This window comes from Martes martes (assembly GCF_963455335.1).
Source record: "Martes martes genome assembly, chromosome: 14".
Taxonomy (NCBI): domain Eukaryota; kingdom Metazoa; phylum Chordata; class Mammalia; order Carnivora; family Mustelidae; genus Martes; species Martes martes.
Window position 1 is genome coordinate 3,095,710 of NC_137902.1, and position 16,566 is coordinate 3,112,275.

Below are 16,566 nucleotides of genomic sequence, written 5' to 3' on the forward strand. Positions count from 1 at the left end.
TGGAACGGGAGCACAGCAGCTCGTGCCCCACAGGGTGGCCCAGAGCCCCAGGACGAGGACCACGGCCTGGAGACACAGAGCAAAGCCGGAGGCAACCAAGGGAGCCAGCCTCGGGGGCTGACCCACGAGCACGTCTCCACAAGAGAGCGCGGCGGCGCGTTCCTGAGGCCAGGAGGAGGAGCGCCCCACAGCCGCCCCTAACCCGGATTCAGAAAGCAGAAACTCAAAATTAAGCCTCATCTTTGTTCTGTTCTCATCATTCATAATGGGCATTTAACAAGAAGTGTAGGTTTTATTTTCTTCCCCACGTTCACTTCGAGGGATTTTTTTTTCTTAAAGCAAAAAAGCTCAACAAAATTTGTGATTTATTGTGCCAGTGAATATGTAAGAGGCAAAATGACACTTCCCACGAATTATTTGGTGTCTGTGATTTTCTGAACACCACGGCCAGATGGTTTTCATAGAAAAGTGAAGAGTGTATTCGTATAGTTCAAAGGTCTGCCTGTTTTTTTGGCCTAAAATAAAAAAAAAAAAAACTATTGATTGTAACGTGCAGCTCTACAGGAAAAAGCCCCGACACTGGAGGCGAAACGGGGTATTTATTACTGCGCCTGTGTTCATTATGGCGGCCTCTGACAGGGCCCCATTAAAATCAATTTTTATGTTTCTATGTATTTTCTTCATCTAATGTTCTGCGGCGTTGCGTTTATTAGCCAGTCAAGACAAACACCGAGCAGGAGTGGGTGGCTTTCCCCCGCTTCTGTCAGAAATAATGAGAACTGCAATTTTAATACAACAACTCACAATCAATGAACGGAGGAAATGTTACATTTCAGGACAAAACATTAAGGAGGGCGTTAAATTTTTTATGTGGTTACAACGAAGAGAAACAGAGCGCGGACCCGTCCGAGGAGCCGCCCGCGTCCTGCTGCAAAGGGCGCGCGGGCGCGTCCGGCTCGGAGGCTCCTCCCGCCCTCGCCCCGCTGCGCACGCGCGGGCAGCCCCACCGCGACCGCGGCTCTCAGGGCCCGGAGCTCCCGACGCCGCAGCTCCCAGGCTGCGGGGCGGAGCTCCACGCGCGGACCGCGAGCGGCGAAGAGGCCCGAGGGAAAAGCACCTGCGCTGGGCCGGCCGCCGCCACGACTCCCGGAGACGCCCACATTCGCGGAAGCGCGGGGCACCCATGGCCCACGGCCAGGCCGCGGCCGAGCGCGGTGCTCCGCGGCCCTCCGGGGCTGGCCGCGGCCGGGGAGGCCCCGCGGCCCGGAACGCGCCCACGACGCTGCGGAAGGACGCACCGCCGCGACCCTGCCGCGGGCGGGGCTGCCGGGGACCCGGGGCCGCCGAGCCCGTGGCCCGCAGCGCGCGAGCAGCAGCACCGCGCCTCGGCCGCTCTGCACAAAGGCCACACGGGGGGGGGGCGGGGGGGGGGCCGCGCCGCGGACTCACCCAGCGTCCGGCGTCGTCCCGCCGCGCAGCCGGACCTCGTGCAGACCGCGCTCACACCCCGCGATCTCGATCCTCCCCAGCGGGCTGTCCACCGCCCTGGACCTCACGTCACAGGCCTCGTCCATGCCGCCGAGCACCTACGAGGAAGGTTTTCAAGCGAGTGAGAAAGTCACGTCGGAGTCCGTGGTCCCCTCCGGGGCAACGGGCGCCCGTTCCTTGACACAAAACGCCTTCCGGAGTCTGTCCCCGCTCCCGGGACTGAACCACCCGGCAGGTCACTTCTGTAATGGACGCGGGGGCAGCCGACGGGCCGCACCCCCCCCCCCGCTTCCCCACACGTCCCTCCCCCGAGGTCAGGGGCTCCCGCCGAGGGGTCCCCGGACGAAGCGAGGCTCGCCGGGACAGAACGCTTCCCGGCTTTCTCGTGGGCAGAAACGGAAGCCGTTGGCCACACTGAAGGACGCACATTTAAAACCAAGGCACCGCGAAGCGAATTCGGAAGCGCAGGGTGGACGCAGCGCCTGCGGAGCGGCCCCCGCGCGAGCGGGAAGTCAGGGCGCATGCGCGCTGGAATGGCGCCCGAGCGCCCTGGACACCTGCGCGGAGCCCGTCTGGGGCGCATGCGCGCCGGAAAGAACCCCGACGGCTGTGGAAAGCGCACAGCTGACCCTTGAGCAGCGTGGGTGTGAACGGAGTGGGCTCACTTGTGGGCTCACTTACACGCTCACTTGCACGTGGTTTTCTACCCTGTGATTTTCTGAAGACGTCCTCTAGCTTGGATTTTTCTAAGAACACAGGACATAATACCAATGATACGTGAAACAGGTGTTACCGTTCGGCTGTTATCAGTAAGGTCAACAACATGTTTTTAATAAGGTTTTTCAGGAGTCAACAGGTACATATGGAGCTCAGTGCCCCTAATCCCACGTTATTCAGAGGCCAACTATGTATCTTAGTTCAAAGAAATGTACCAACATAAAAACCACCCTATGATGTATCCTACCTGTTAGTTTTGATATTAATTTTGGTCAACAGAGCAAAGGCTGAAAAGAATGAACCGGTACGGCAAGAAGCCTAAAGGCATCCGACACTTGATAAAAACCACTCCATGTGTGAGCAAGGAAGAGGACGGGGACCTAATGGAGGGTTGGGGGGATGGGGGGGACGAGTACCTGGGCCAGTCCATGCCCTCAGAGCTCCTCCTCTCCCTGCAACTCCTTCCCTAATCGCCCGAAAGACCCGAAGGGAGACACTCCCGCCTGGCCATGTAACGTTACATGCCTGCATTTCCCACTGCTCCACGCTCCGCTGCAGCCACCCGCGCTGAACTGAAACAGCTGAGGCCTGGCCACGGGAGCCGCCCACTGCTCCTGACCTGCAGGCGGGGCTGCTCACCTGTGGCCTCTGCTTCTCTGTCCTGCAGGCACCTCCCACGATCTGCCCACAATGGCAACCATGCAAGAATGCTCTCCTCCAGGCGGCTTTACGGAGGGCGGCAGGGTGGTCCAGGGGCGCCCCTGCGCCATCCAGGACTTAGCTTAAGGACTCTCCTTCCCTTCACCCCACCTGTCCCCTCGCACACCTGCACCCCATCAGGTTCTTATCATTGCCAACCCCGGCTCAGATCCCAAGGTCTCATCAACTCTCACTATGGAAGGCCTTCTTCAGGGCTCTCAGGACACCTGGGCCCTTCCCAGCCATCCCCTTCCCTCACCCTGAACAACAAATCAACGGCCAATTACACGAAGGGGCTATATCAGGGTCAGCAAACTGCAGCCCACAGGTCAGACCCAGCCTCTAGTGCTTTTGTACATCAGGTTTCACTGGGACGCAGCCCACTGGCTGTGGCCACCTTCTTGCTCCAGTGATGGAGAACGCATGGCCCCGGGCACTTTCCCCGAGCCCTCTGCACGCCTGGTCGGCTGAGCCCCTCAAGGTCCACGCTATTGGACCCTTTCTGCTCACTGCCCCCCCACAGGCAGCTCAGGCTCCCCACTCTGGGCCTGATGCCGTGGAGCCTCAGCTGTACGTCCCTTTCCTGACTGTCGGGCCGCACCATGTGGCCCAGTGTCTGCTTCACTGCAAAACCTCAACACACCCCACTGCCCCCACCCCCAGGCCCTGTTCCCGTCTCTAGCCTTCCACTTGTTTCTGATGCCACATACGGACTCCCTCACTGTCTTCCCAGCAGCCAGGAGAGAAGTGATGACGTCAAGCAGCATTCCCCGAACCACATGGTATATACGCAGTACCCCCAAGTACCTCCAAGATTCCATCCTGAGGCCAAGGGGCTCCAGAGCCACCCTGTTAAACGTCCACTTTTCTGTGCATATTGATGGAGGTCTGAAGCAGATTCCTCTCCACGTCCCAGTAAGTGGACAGGGGATTGTGATGGTCACCTGATATCACAGACACTCTGACACACCATACTCCTTGAACACCCCAACTTCCATGGATCCCCAGTGCCTGAGGGCACCCCTCCACTTGGCCATGCACAGGCAGGAAGCAGATGGTGGCCTCCCAGCAATGGCCTGTCATTTTGCGAAAGTCACCTAACCTGAGCCACAAGTGCGTTCATCTGTGGGATAAAGGATACCTAAATTGCAGGGTCGGCATGCGGGTTAGCTGGAATGTGTATCTAGACCCTGCTTCCCAGAAGGATTTGGGATTACTGTTATCCCTGTCACGTCGACATTTTAATCATATGCTCTTGACCTTTGTCACACAGAGCACTCTGCTCCCTTCCACAATAACTCACCCAATAGCACTAAAATCTTACCATTCTTCAAAAGCAGATGGTTAACCCTTCTCCCAGCCCCCTGGGGCCCTTCGCTCATTCCTTGGAGTCAGAATCAACTGCTGTCCCCCCACCCCTCGCATCCGTGGACATTTCCCATCACCCTGAGCCATGGGCAGATGCTGGTGCAGGGAGTTTGATACCATGAGACCGGGTTCCACCAAGACAGATGCATCATACGCATGAGGAGTTTTCTACCAAATATATGAGCCAGATGACCAGCATTTCTACCATCCAGGCCAACGGTCTGGCACAGCACTTCCCAAAGTGTGTTCCAGAAGACTACCTGAGAAGGGTTCTAGGGGGAGTGAGAAGCCTGGATGCACTGAGCCCTCCCGGCAAACATACCTATACACCTACAGTGTGTTAAAACCTCTGAGCAGTCCCACACAGCAACCTAGCTCTCACAAACGCATTCACCATGAACCCACGTCTCCGGCCTAGGCCCGGCTCGGAAGCTGTTTCTCAACTGATCTGGGCTCAGGCGCCCTGGATTGAGGCCTCACACCTGGAGCCCCATCTCACGCACAGCTCCTAATGACAAGCATCAGAAAGTGGTTAACAGCTAATTTAAGCACAAAAGCAATTTACTGAAAGGCTGTTCCGTTACTCACAGAACTTCTGGGAAGGCTGGAGAAACAGGCTCAGAAAACCGTAGGAACCAAGACTGGCCACAGTCCAACCACAGCCAAAGTGGAACGTCAGGAAACATCTGTGGGGCGGCCAGGGCCTGCAGACACGCAGCTGGCACTGTTGCCACCGTTGCCCCTGGAAACAGGATGTCGCAGCCCCCATCAGCTCCCTGCTGCCTGGCCCCTGTGTCACTGGCCCCCGATTCAAGGCCTAGCACGTGGGCCCAGTACCACTGCACAGACGCAGACTGGCATGTGTCCCAGCCCGGGGGACGGAGCACTCGTGGTTCACTCTCCTCCCCAGGACTCTGTCTTCTCACCAGTGAGACAACAGTAAGGCACCGGTGCCCCCACCCTCCCTGGGCTGCTGTGTGGGCTTAACCGCAGAGCACTGGGAAGACGGCGAATGGGCCGCTGGGCCGGCACGCCTGTGGGGAAGGCCTTCCTTGTACCCAGGGCACAGCCAGCTCTCACCCCTACTGCAAGGACCAGTATGCAGAGGGGCCTCCGAGAGAGGGGCAGGGCAGGCAGTGAAGGCGACGGAGGACCTCTTCCACCTCCACCACATGGAGGGATGGTTTCTGGAGAGCTCCGTCCCGTGTGTTCCTCAGGAAAGAGGGCCTGGCATGCTACGAAGCCTCACCCCAGCGGCCAGACTCTGACCACAGGCAGGAGGGGCTGGCTGGACTTGAGAGGCTGCTGGCCTTGAACGCCCTGGGGAGGGTGCAACGGTGGGCTCTGAACCCAGTAACGCCCATGCACCCCAGGGCCTGCGTCCCTGAACCGTACGAAAGGACTCTGAAGGACTCTGAAGCTGGGCCTGCCCACAGCTGTACCGACCCCAACAAGCACCCTGCGCCCAGCCACGTGGTGCTGTCCCTGGTCTGCCTGGTCTAAGCCCACACGTGAAGGGCAGCCCACCCTCAACATGGAGAGGACCCGCTCTGATGATGCGCATGGCCGCCACAGGCCACAAGAGGCCACGGGACACCCGTGTCTCTCACAGAGCAGGGGAAGCTCCATCCAAATCACGCCAAGAACCCAAAGAGGGCCATCAGTCCATAACCGGAGTAACTGGGGGCTGAACTCTGAGTTCTGAGTGAGTGGCCTTTGTCCGTCATGGTCACCCAAGCAGCCCGTCATGGGGCTGGGTGAGGTCTAAGGCAGTGCGCTCCAGAGGCTGTTACTGGTTAACGGAACTGAAATCAAACTCCACGTCAGCTTCCTGAACATGAACGTTCGTTGAACCACCTTCCCCGAGACGAAGGCCTGGTACCCGCAGCCCATGTCCCAGCTGAGACCCGGCTGGGCTGTCTATATCGCTGTTGCAGCCGGTGCCCAAGGCCAGGAGCAGAAGCGGTGCTAGTCCAGGATCATCACCGGGACCCACGGCTGGCGGCTTCGCCAAAATGACAAAGGCAGCGATTTTAACGATGTTCTCCATTACGCCCGCCAGCAATGGAATTTGAGACTTCACAGAAACCCCCACACCCCTTCTTTTCCTATACACACGCAGGACAGATGGCACAGAGTCCTTCCGTGGGCAAAAGTACGAAGGAGCTGAATCAGCACACCCCGGGCTGTAAGGGGACCGTGTCCCCTGGCCGGACGCGCCGGGCCATCTGGCAGGGCAGGCGGGGTGTGGACGGGAAGCCCCAGGCAGAAAGGCAAGTGTGTTCCCACACAGGTGTGTTGCGCATCCCGGGGGGCCTGGCAGAGGGTGGAGGAGGCTCGCAGGCTGGGTGGGGTGTCGCAGGGCAGCCAGACGACGCTTCAATAGCGGCACACGCATCGGGGAGCCCGCGCGTCCCAACACGGGCTGGTGGGAGGTTCCGCCCGGAAGGCAACAATGCCAGACACGCGCGGGGCCGGCCAGGAGCGAGGTGGCACAAAGGAGCTGTGTGAGCGCGACACCCTCACACAGCGACAGCCCCGCGCTCCAGAGACCAGCCCACCGCTGGGCTCCAGCCCAGGGAAGGCCCAGAGCCTGACCCCGACGCGTGAGCCAAGAAAAGAAGGCGGCCCGGTGAAGACGCTCGCCGGCTGGCAGCGCGACACGGTTCACAGGCAGTGGGTCCGGGGCCAGGCGGGCTCTCGGGGCCCCTCAGGACCAGCGGGAGGCCACGTCAGTGGGAGGGCGGCCGGCAGCGGACCGGTGAGCAGGAAAGGGTTTCGGGAGAAAATGACATCCGCAGAGACCAGGCTCGTCACAAGGACGTGAGCAGGCCCGACGACATCCGCGGGACTGCGGCCGAGGCGTGCAGGGCATGGAGGGCCCCGGGGCGGGTGCGGAGGCACGGGAAGGGCCATCGGATGGGCTCTGTCTGCTCTGAGTCACCTTCAGTGAACGTGAGCTCCCGTGTGGGTAGCAGCTACGGGACAGCTCTGGCTGAAGGGTAAGAAGTCTGCGGAGGTTTTAAGTAACAAAACAAGGGGCAGACACCATCTCCATCCCCTTTCCTCCTTCCTGGACAAGGCGGATGCGCCGCCTGGAGCTGCGGCAACCACGTGGGGACACAAAGGAGAGGCCGCGAGACCACTGCAGCCACAGCACCCTGCCGCCCTCCTGCTCATGCGAGAAAAAGTCCTGTGTTGCAAACCCGCGTTTGGAGGAATTCCTGTTTTCCAGCAGCTGGAGCACCTTAACTGATCCACCGTTGAATCCCGGCACGTAGAATAGTGCCCAGAACACTAGGTGCTCAGAAAAGACCTGTGGAATAAATGGGCTAATCACACAAATCATGCCATTGTGCTTGAAGTCGGGACTCAGGAGGAGAACTCCAGGATTAACAAGAACCCACGGCTGGGGGTTCTGATGGCCTCAGGAGTCAAGGAAGGCTCCCCGGAGGAGGCATTGACATGAGAGACAATAGGCATTTTGGGGGGTAGGTGGGGACAGACTATGGCAAGTCTGCCCTAGCAGGGCCTGGTACCAGAGGGAACACATGGCATTTGGGGACCCAAAGGGGGCGGCCAGGAGGGAGAGGCCCGTGTTTGAGAGGGGCCTGCTGTGACAGCTCTGGGCGCATGAACACCAAGTGCAGGGGATAGGAGCGGGAGGGCACGGGCTAACCCCAAGGACCCTGAAGACGCCCGGGTAGAGAAAGGGCTTACTGCCCGCAGCACTGTAAGCCGATCCACGCACAGCAGGCTTTCGAGCATGAGGGCACTCAGGCTGAGGAACAGACTCTGCTCCAGATAACAGTCTGCCCGGCTGCCTTCCCAGCCAGGCGAGCGGCGCAATGTGTAAAACCCGGACCATCTAGTACTCCTAAGCGGGTTTTCATGGCGTGCAACAGGGCTGTGGTAGAAACAGGAAAGCTCAGGCCTTTCTTCCCAAAGGGGCCAGCTGCACCTGTGGGATACACATCCTGTCCCCGGTGCCTGCAGGGCTGACTCGGAGTTGGGGGGGGGCGGGGAGCGCCACTGTCACCCTCCACCAGGCCTATGGGCACAGCGTGGAAAACCCAATGAGACCCCAGGACCTGACGGCGGCTCCCACTGCCAGTTCTTTGAACAGTTCGCTGGGAGCCTGGTCTGGCCAGCCGTGCCTGCACAGGCAGGACACCACAGGTTGCATTCAGGCTGCGGGACAGACAGCAGGCTCCCCACTCTCACGAGGCCTGTGAGCCGCAGCCTGGCAGTGCCACCGGGCCCGGGGGGCTGGCTCCCTGCATCCTGGTTAGAGCATCCACCTAAAGCCACAAGAGCGCTGACATTAATTGGTGGCAGAAAAAAATGGATTTTTCATGGCTATTTGGAGACCTCTGAAAAAATGAAACGAATTTCGTTTCATCCCCCTTTCAACATGAATGGCGTTTAATGTTCTGAATTAAGCGGTTGGCGCCAGAGGCTGGGTTTCCACTGTACTCAATGCAAGAAACCCAGAGACAGAAACTGTCTTCTTTCTCCTTTGCTTGTTGTTTCCCAGGCCTGCTGTGTGGGTCTAAACACTTACTTCCAGAACCATCTCTGCAGCCACACACCTTCCACTTTGAACCCCTTCCAGTATGGCCCTGCTGTGCGAGGAAAATGCCAGAGAAAGCGCTAGAAGGAAAAAATCGCCTGCCTTCTCACACGCTGCTTGCAAACCAAGTAGGAGACATCTGCTTTTGTTAAACACTGGCCCAAGCAATTTTGCCCGTGAGTGGGCACCCGGCCTGCAGGCCGGGCTCCAGGCCTTCCTGGGGCATCCCCATCCGGGGCCTTGGTGTGCCGTGCAGGTGTGAAGTGGGAGCCCGGCTGGTGCACTGGGGAAGCCCTAGGAAAGGGGAGAGACCATGTGTGGCTGCCTGGGGACACCAACAAAGCCACCATGAAATGACAACTCGTTCTGTAATCTCCCTGCTGAAGAGAAAATAAGAAAAAGCACGAAGGAAGCACCTTCTGTCCTCAGAACTCAAGATCAGCCCACCTGATGATCTGGCATGGGGAAATATTTTAATTAGAAAAAGCAGATGTGTCAAAACCCTGGAAAAGAGAAAATACTTCACACACATCGCTGAAAAACAAAGCTGACCGTGTGGGGCAGGAGGAGGGAGTGGATGAGAAGGAGCCCAGCCAAGTGCAGACGCAGAGGGGAGGGTGCTGGAGAGAAGGCCAGGTCAGTGGCTGTGACCCGCCAGGGCACCTGCTCCGCCCCCCAGGGCCTCCCCAGTGCCATCCTGCTGGGCTGCATCCAACAAGACAGCCAAGTTGGGGCTCCGTTCATTATGTTCTAGGGCTTGCAAAAAGGGCTGCGTTAAGGGGCACCTGGGTGCCTCAGGGGGTTAAGCATCTGCCTTCGGCTCAGGTCATGATCTCAGGGTCCTGGGATCAAGCCCCACATCAGGCTCTCTGCTCAGTGGGAAGCCTGCTTCCCCCCATCTCTCTCTGCCTGCCTCTCTGCCTACTTGTGATCTCTCTCTGTCAAATAAATGAATAAAATCTTAAAAAAAAAAAAAAAAAAACCTGCGTTAGGTTAAACGTTTTTTGCGGGAGAAAATTCTGGCCCTACCATTTGGTATGTCGAACTCAGAATGGATCCAAAGGTCATGCAAAAAGATAACCTGCACGTGATGCTTAGAGCAGTTTTAGTCCTAACTGCCCAAACCCAGAAGCAACCAAGAGTCCAGATACTCTGAAATGGCTACATACCATATGATTCCGGCTATGCGACATTCTGGAAGAGGCAGAACTGTGCAGACAGTGAGAGGATTGGGTGCCAGGGGCTGGGGGTGGGAGGGAGGAACAGGCAGAGCACAGAGGGTCTGTGGGGGCAGCGAAACCATTCTGCAGAACACTACTATATTTATTAAAACCCAAACAAAGTACGACACCAAGAATGCGCTCTAACATAAACTGCGGACACATGTCCCACTCTGGGAGGGCATGCTGACCCGGGGAGGCTGAGTAGTCCGGGGGCCAGAGCTATCTGGAAGCTGTACCTTCTGCTCAGTTTTGCATAAAACTGCTCTAAAAATTAAAGTTTATTGATTTAAAAAATCAGCCCACAGCCTTGTGCTCTGCTGCGGACACGGACGTGATTCTCTTTACGTATCGATCAATTTCTAGGACCCCAGCTACTTGTACGCGGGAACGGAGGAGACATTCTGCACCACGATCACAAAGATGGGCTCTCCAGTGAAAAGACCGCTCGTACGGGAATCCCGTCAACCCCGTGTTCTGTCCTGCTGCGAGCGGACACACAGACTTCCAGGACGCGGGGCCCGGCAGGAACCCGAGGAGTGGCCTTTCTTCACACTCTCACGGGCCCGCCCGGCACAACCGCTTCCTGATGAAGGCTGCTCTGGTCGTAAAGACTAGGCACCGGAGCCCCGGGGAGCGGGGGCTGCAGAAGGGGCGTCCACAGCCCCACACCCACACGTGTGGCTTCCCCGGGGGCTCGGCATCCACCAGTCCGCTCAGGAAGGCACTCGGGGCGGCCCGTTCTAAAACACGCGGGAAGAGGCCTACGCGTCAGAGCGGAGACACAGAGGGGTGACTGAGGGAACATGTTCACTGGCCTTTATAGCAACCATCTCTAAATGAAAACAGGCACTGTCCACATTTTATTTATTTAGAGAGGGAGAGAGCGATGGGGAGGCGCAGAGGGAAGGGGGAGGGATGGAATCCCAAGCAGGCGCCGGCCCACGGTGGAGCCCCGCAGGAGGCTCCGTCTTGCGACGTTGAGATCACGTCCTGAACCAAGATCAAGAGTTGGAGGCTCAACCCACTGAGCCACCCAGGCACACCCGGTCGTTGAAAATTACACTTAGAACTTGGTTTTCCTTTCCAAATTCCTCGTTTTTGTCCCTATTATCAAACTAAATACCAGTGATGCAGGAAGGCATCTACTTTTCCATTCTGAAGCTCAGAAAGGGTTTGAATCTGCATTCAAATAGGAATTAGGGAACAGAACACACACCGCTGTGTGTGTGTGTGTGTGTGTGTGTGTGTGTGTATTAGAAACAGGCCACACACAGACTAGGGCACAAAACTTACACGTGTACAGCTTAACAAACTGCTCTGGAAATCTCCCAGAACTTCCAGCACTCCTGAAAGATATTTCCGAGTGATACCTACTACTACTACCCTGGGCTGGGCCAAAAACCATGTGGGAAGGCAGAGCCTGCTACAGTAAGGCCCAGGAAGGTCTTTCGGGGAGTTTAGTAGCAACTATCAGATCTTTCTCTAAAGCGCTTCACAAAAAGCTTCCCCGCTAAGCTTGCCACTGCACGCGAGATGCAAGTCCACAGACTCTCCCTGACGGGGGCGTCCCGGCCTCTGAGCGTGCACACCCGGGGGACGCGGTGCTGGGTCTGCACAGACGAAACCACAAGCCTCGACTCTGTACGTGGTACACGGGCCTAGCTAATTAATTTTGTGGAGGAAAACAGTTTTACACCAATGCAAGGATAAAACGGGAAAGTCACGATTTTGCTAAAGTAAAGAGGAGAGTTTGAATACGTTTCTACTTGCCGGGCTCAAAGGCCCTCGGGAGCCAAGAGTTGCTGCTCATGGCCGTGCCCCCTCCTTGCCCCTACCCTGCCCCTGCTGTGCCCAAGCCTGTACTCCCAGCCCCCTATCTGTGTGCCTGCTCCCTGCCCTGCCCTGTGCCCATGCCCTTGCCTGTGTCCCCTGCCCTTCTCTGACCATGCCCCCTGCCCCTCCCTGCCCCCTGCCCTTGCCCTGAGCAGGACTTCGGAGAAAACTGGGAGAAGCCCGGCTCTAAGGCTCTGTTTGTTCAGATCCCTCTGCCTTACTCTCTTTTTGGCAATTCAGTAAAATATTGTTTGACTAGTTAGTGAAGGGAAAAACACTTTTCATTTTATTTTTTGAAAAACCACTTTTTAACAACAAATGTGTCACTCTGCTGGCCAAAACACCAGACCCACAGGTAATAGGAAACCGGTTTACAAAAATGAATGAAGCCCAGAGCTCCAGCAGAAGGAGCCTACAACTGAGAGGGCAAATTTAAAAATCTACATCAACAGACACTTGAGCAGCATTTAGAAAAGCATAAAGAATCCTGAACTTGGCAGCACACACCCTCCGACAGTCAAAGTGGAGAGAGGGGCCTGATCATGGCACGTGGCAGCCAGCATCCAGCGGGGACCTGCAGCGCCAGCTGGACCCACAGCCAGCCCTGGGCCGGGGATCCCCGCACATCACAGGGTCACCTCATCCCCTGCCGCCATCCTGCCACCAGGCTCCAGGAGCCGATGCCCCAGGGCCATGCGAGCAGGAGCCGGTCCGAGCGCTGCACCACAAAAGGCACCAGGGCCTGGAGGAGCTGTGGGGCCCATGAGGCCCACAGAGGGCAGACAGGGAGGGAAGTGGCTTTAGGCCTGAGGTCGGGCATGCCTGTGACGGAGCCCACGGGGCGATGGGCAGCACCTGTCCCGCTCTGCCTTCCCACGTGTCGCAGGTGGTGAGGCTCAGAGGTCCAGGGCACATCCCCCTCACCAGTGCCTTCCTTGCCGGCCCACACGCTGGCATGGAGGCCTGGCCAGAGGACACACCTCAACCACCCCCAGGGCACCAGTGGCCCAAAATCTGGGACAGTCTGTCAGAGGGGAGAAGACCCAGCACAGCACCCCGACCCTCGCCCCTGGAACCCTGGCTTCTGAGGAGCATGTCCGGCACAGACTCGGCCCTGCAATCACAGCTGGGGTTCTGCCAAGTAGGAAACACTACAGGACCTCCTCGTGTGAGTTTTAAAGTTGACAGGATGGCAGCTGCGTCCCTGAAAATCAAACAGCGCTCCTCAACTCTTTATAAGGAACAGATTAGAGGACCCTAACATTACTGAAACCTGCAAAAAGAGCCGCGGATTGCAGGGGGAAGGGTGCCCCGTGCGGGCTAGTGAGCCGGGTGCACCTGCTGTAGGAGCCTGACCACTCCCGTCAGGTCTGGACACACTGACCTTCGGTCATGACCAACAACAATCCACTGAGAATTATTTACTAAGACAAATGATGAAAAATGCCACGCTTCACTCATTTCAATCCCCCCTCCCCCACCAGAACTGCCCATTAGCCTCAGTGATGCGGGTGAGCATCTCACAGCTGGACAGAGAACTTCCCTGACCGTGTGGTCTGACGGGGTCTAACAGGGTGCTGCTTGGCCCCCAGGGCCACCCCTGGGCGTCTGGTAAGGCCCCGGCGTGGTCATGCACCTCATCCTGCTAATGGCACGTGCTCGCCACCGGGGAATGTTCTAGCACTTCAAGCACCAACTAGTCCTGTGTGCCAAGGTGACAGCATGTCACGAAGGAGGAAGGACGGTGGCAGGCAGGCGCTCAAAATGAAATGTCAGTTCTTAAAACCATTATGACTTGGGAGGCTTCAGCTTAAGTATGTCATGGCAGAAAATAACCCCGTTCTTTATAGGCCTCTCCAGATGGGCAAAGTTTAACTGACTTCGGAGAGCATGAGTAGCACATGAGAACACGCAGGAAAATCTGAGCGCAGGACAGGACAGGCTGCTACCCGGCGTCGGGGCAGAGCTCGGGAGAACGCAGCGTTCCTGGACAATCTGGGCCCGGCAGTAACGTGAAAACCTCTCCAACGTCCTGACAGCGAGGTGTGATTCAAGTTCATCCTCTCCCAAATGTGGGAAAACAAACGACAAACTCATCTTGTCCCAGCAACTGCCCCACGCGCATGGCTGCACTCAACCTATGAGAAAAAAGTCATGAACAGTTAATAACGTTTCCCACCTGTGCACAGAGAGAACTTGCGTGTTAAAAACACGTGCTTTTTGTGTCAGTGTTAACAATTAGCTCACACCGTGATTCACTGTCGTGCGGTCTCCGGGTTCAGGACCCAATTCCTTACTCGCACTGATTCCTACTGCACCGTGAGTACTGCTAGATCGAGATCCCGATACAGGATGCAAGGAGATCCTCAAACCCACCTCCAGCGAATGGCCAGCGGGGTCACGCCGACACCCGGGATGCAAATCCAGTGCCGTTTTAGTGGAAGCCCACAGAAGTGTCCTGCCACCGGAAGCGAAGCGGCTGCCAGTGCCCACCGCTCCTCCCTCTGCCCATCCCCCCCATCCACCACTCTTCCCTCTGCCCATCCCCCCCAATCCACGGCTCCTCCCTCTGCCCATCCCCCCATCCACCGCTCCTCCCTCTGCCCATCCCCCAATCCACCGCTCCTCCCTCTGCCCATCCCCCCATCCACCGCTCCTCCCTCTGCCCATCCCCCCCAATCCACTGCTCCTCCCTCTGCCCAACCCCCCCAATCTCCGTGAGGCCCTAACACCTCTCAGTGGCATTTCCCTGGATGCATTCTGCAAAATCAGCAAGTATGCCGTGCTGAGGTCTGAGGGTGAACAGCAGGGAGACCCGCGGTGAGGCGCAGAGACACCCGGGGTGGGGCACATGGGACACCCGGGGGTGAGCAGGGACACTTGACGGTGAGCAGGGGCACCTGAGCACCTGAGGCCGACCCGCAGCTGGCGGGGTAGAGGGCAAGCCTGGCCCACCACAGAGACCTCTGTGGAGCCAATGGGCCCAGAATGGTTTCTACGTTTTTATGTGATTGAAAAAAGTCAAAAGAAAAAGATTTCATGACACGTGAAGATATCAAATTCAAACTGCAGAGCCCATGAGTACGTTTTCACTGGAAGGCAACCGGCCTCGCTCTGGATTGAGTCTGGCAGCTTCTATGAGGAGCGGTGAGGAGACTGTGCAGCCCCCAAGGCCAGAGAGACTTCCCAGCGGCCCGTTTCAGGGGGTCTGCCGCGCTCTGAGGGGAAGGCGAGGGGAAGGCGCGTGTCCGTGATCGCCGGAGGCTTCTCCGTCTCCCTTGATCCAGTCCTTCCCCCCACCCACTGGGGAACAAATCCTAAGCCCACTCTGACCCCCACACATTTACCCCCTGGTCGTTGCCACCAGAACGTCCACCAAGACGTGGCTACAGACGTTTTAGGGAATTTTCTTAAGTACTTACTTAGAAAGGCCTGTCAACAGTCCACGCCCAAGTGCTAAGCCTGGGCCCCACGGAGGACCACAGAATTAAGTCCTCTTTATCCCCAATAAAGAAGCGGTTTCGCGATGTTTCTGTGGTGAAGGATCTCGGTGAGCAGCGCAGGATGATTTATGACTCGGTGTCCCCGACGGAAGAGCTTCTGTTCCAGACACGCTCTGGCGGCGAGGCACGAGGCTCGGAGAGGGACAGACGCCATCCCCACAGCAAGGCCAAGCTGCAGCCGGAATGCGAGCTGCCTCTGAGCGATTAACCCAAGGCAGGAAGTTTTATGTTCTAAATTAGTTACATTATGCCCGAAACCTATCAGCGGCCTGAGAGCTTGAACATATAATTCTATACCTTTTACTCTTTAAACAATAATTCAGTCTAATCCTGCAGCTGAAGCCAAGATTTCCAGACAAAAAGTGCACTTTCCATTTGATTAAATACTAATAAATGCAAGAATAAAATACCAGTCTTTTATCTTACAGTAAATTCTTCAAAAACCATATACTCTAAGAATTGATTATGACTCTAGAGAAGGGGACAGGTTCTCCCCCTCAAAGACAGCTTAGTAGTCACAAAGTCTTAATGACAACAGCTCATGCATAATTTCTTACAGTCCAGGGCTTACACAGAAATGACATCACAGTCCAGGTTGGGGACTCTCTGAGTGACCGTCGGCGCAGCCACAGTGGAGCGCGTGGACAGGCAGTGAGGGTGAGGAGAGTCGGGGCGGGTCTGGCCACAGAAGAGACCTCACACGGAGCTATGACCCTCCCCAAAGCACCAAGCAAAGAGAATACAAACTGGAAAATACCACCACTTGCCTTCATCTCATATGGTATTCTCACATATTTCATCCACTAATAAGGAAACGGGAGTAAAATGCCGCCACAAGAAGATGGTAAAACTCCCAGAGTAGGAGCTGTGATTTGTTCTCTGTTAGTCTCAAGCCAAGGCACGTTCAAGCCTCTGAGATGTGTGTCCTGCACCACGGGCCACATGAGTGACACGAGTCCTGGGACTTTAGTGAACAGTCTGATCACTCCCTTGGCCTTGGCCGGGAGAACGGAGACGGCACCCCCTCCAACGGGAGACCCAAGAGACGGTGAGCCCCAGAGAGGCCCACCACCTCCACACAAAGTGGGCTGTGGCATGCTGGAAGCAGGGACGATCTGCTTCAGCCTCCCCTGGACGCAGGCTCATCCTCCCTGTGGGCGAT

The 16,566-nt window shown here is 57.1% G+C and overlaps 1 protein-coding gene across 4 annotated transcripts in view; it reads right to left on the reverse strand.

Moving 5' to 3' along the window:
• The window catches only part of MGMT (O-6-methylguanine-DNA methyltransferase), a 278,551-nt gene that overhangs the window by 215,696 nt on the left and 46,289 nt on the right, over positions 1–16,566 (reverse strand). For 3 of the 4 annotated variants that reach the window (XM_080822345.1, XM_080822347.1, XM_080822344.1), the window contains one exon: positions 1,450–1,586. In XM_080822345.1, the coding sequence (XP_080678471.1) occupies positions 1,450–1,574 (125 nt within the window). In that variant the 5' untranslated portion in view covers positions 1,575–1,586. Of the gene's footprint in view, positions 1–1,449; positions 1,587–4,860; positions 5,203–16,566 lie in introns of those variants that run through there. The other variant, XM_080822346.1, reaches the window with a different exon arrangement.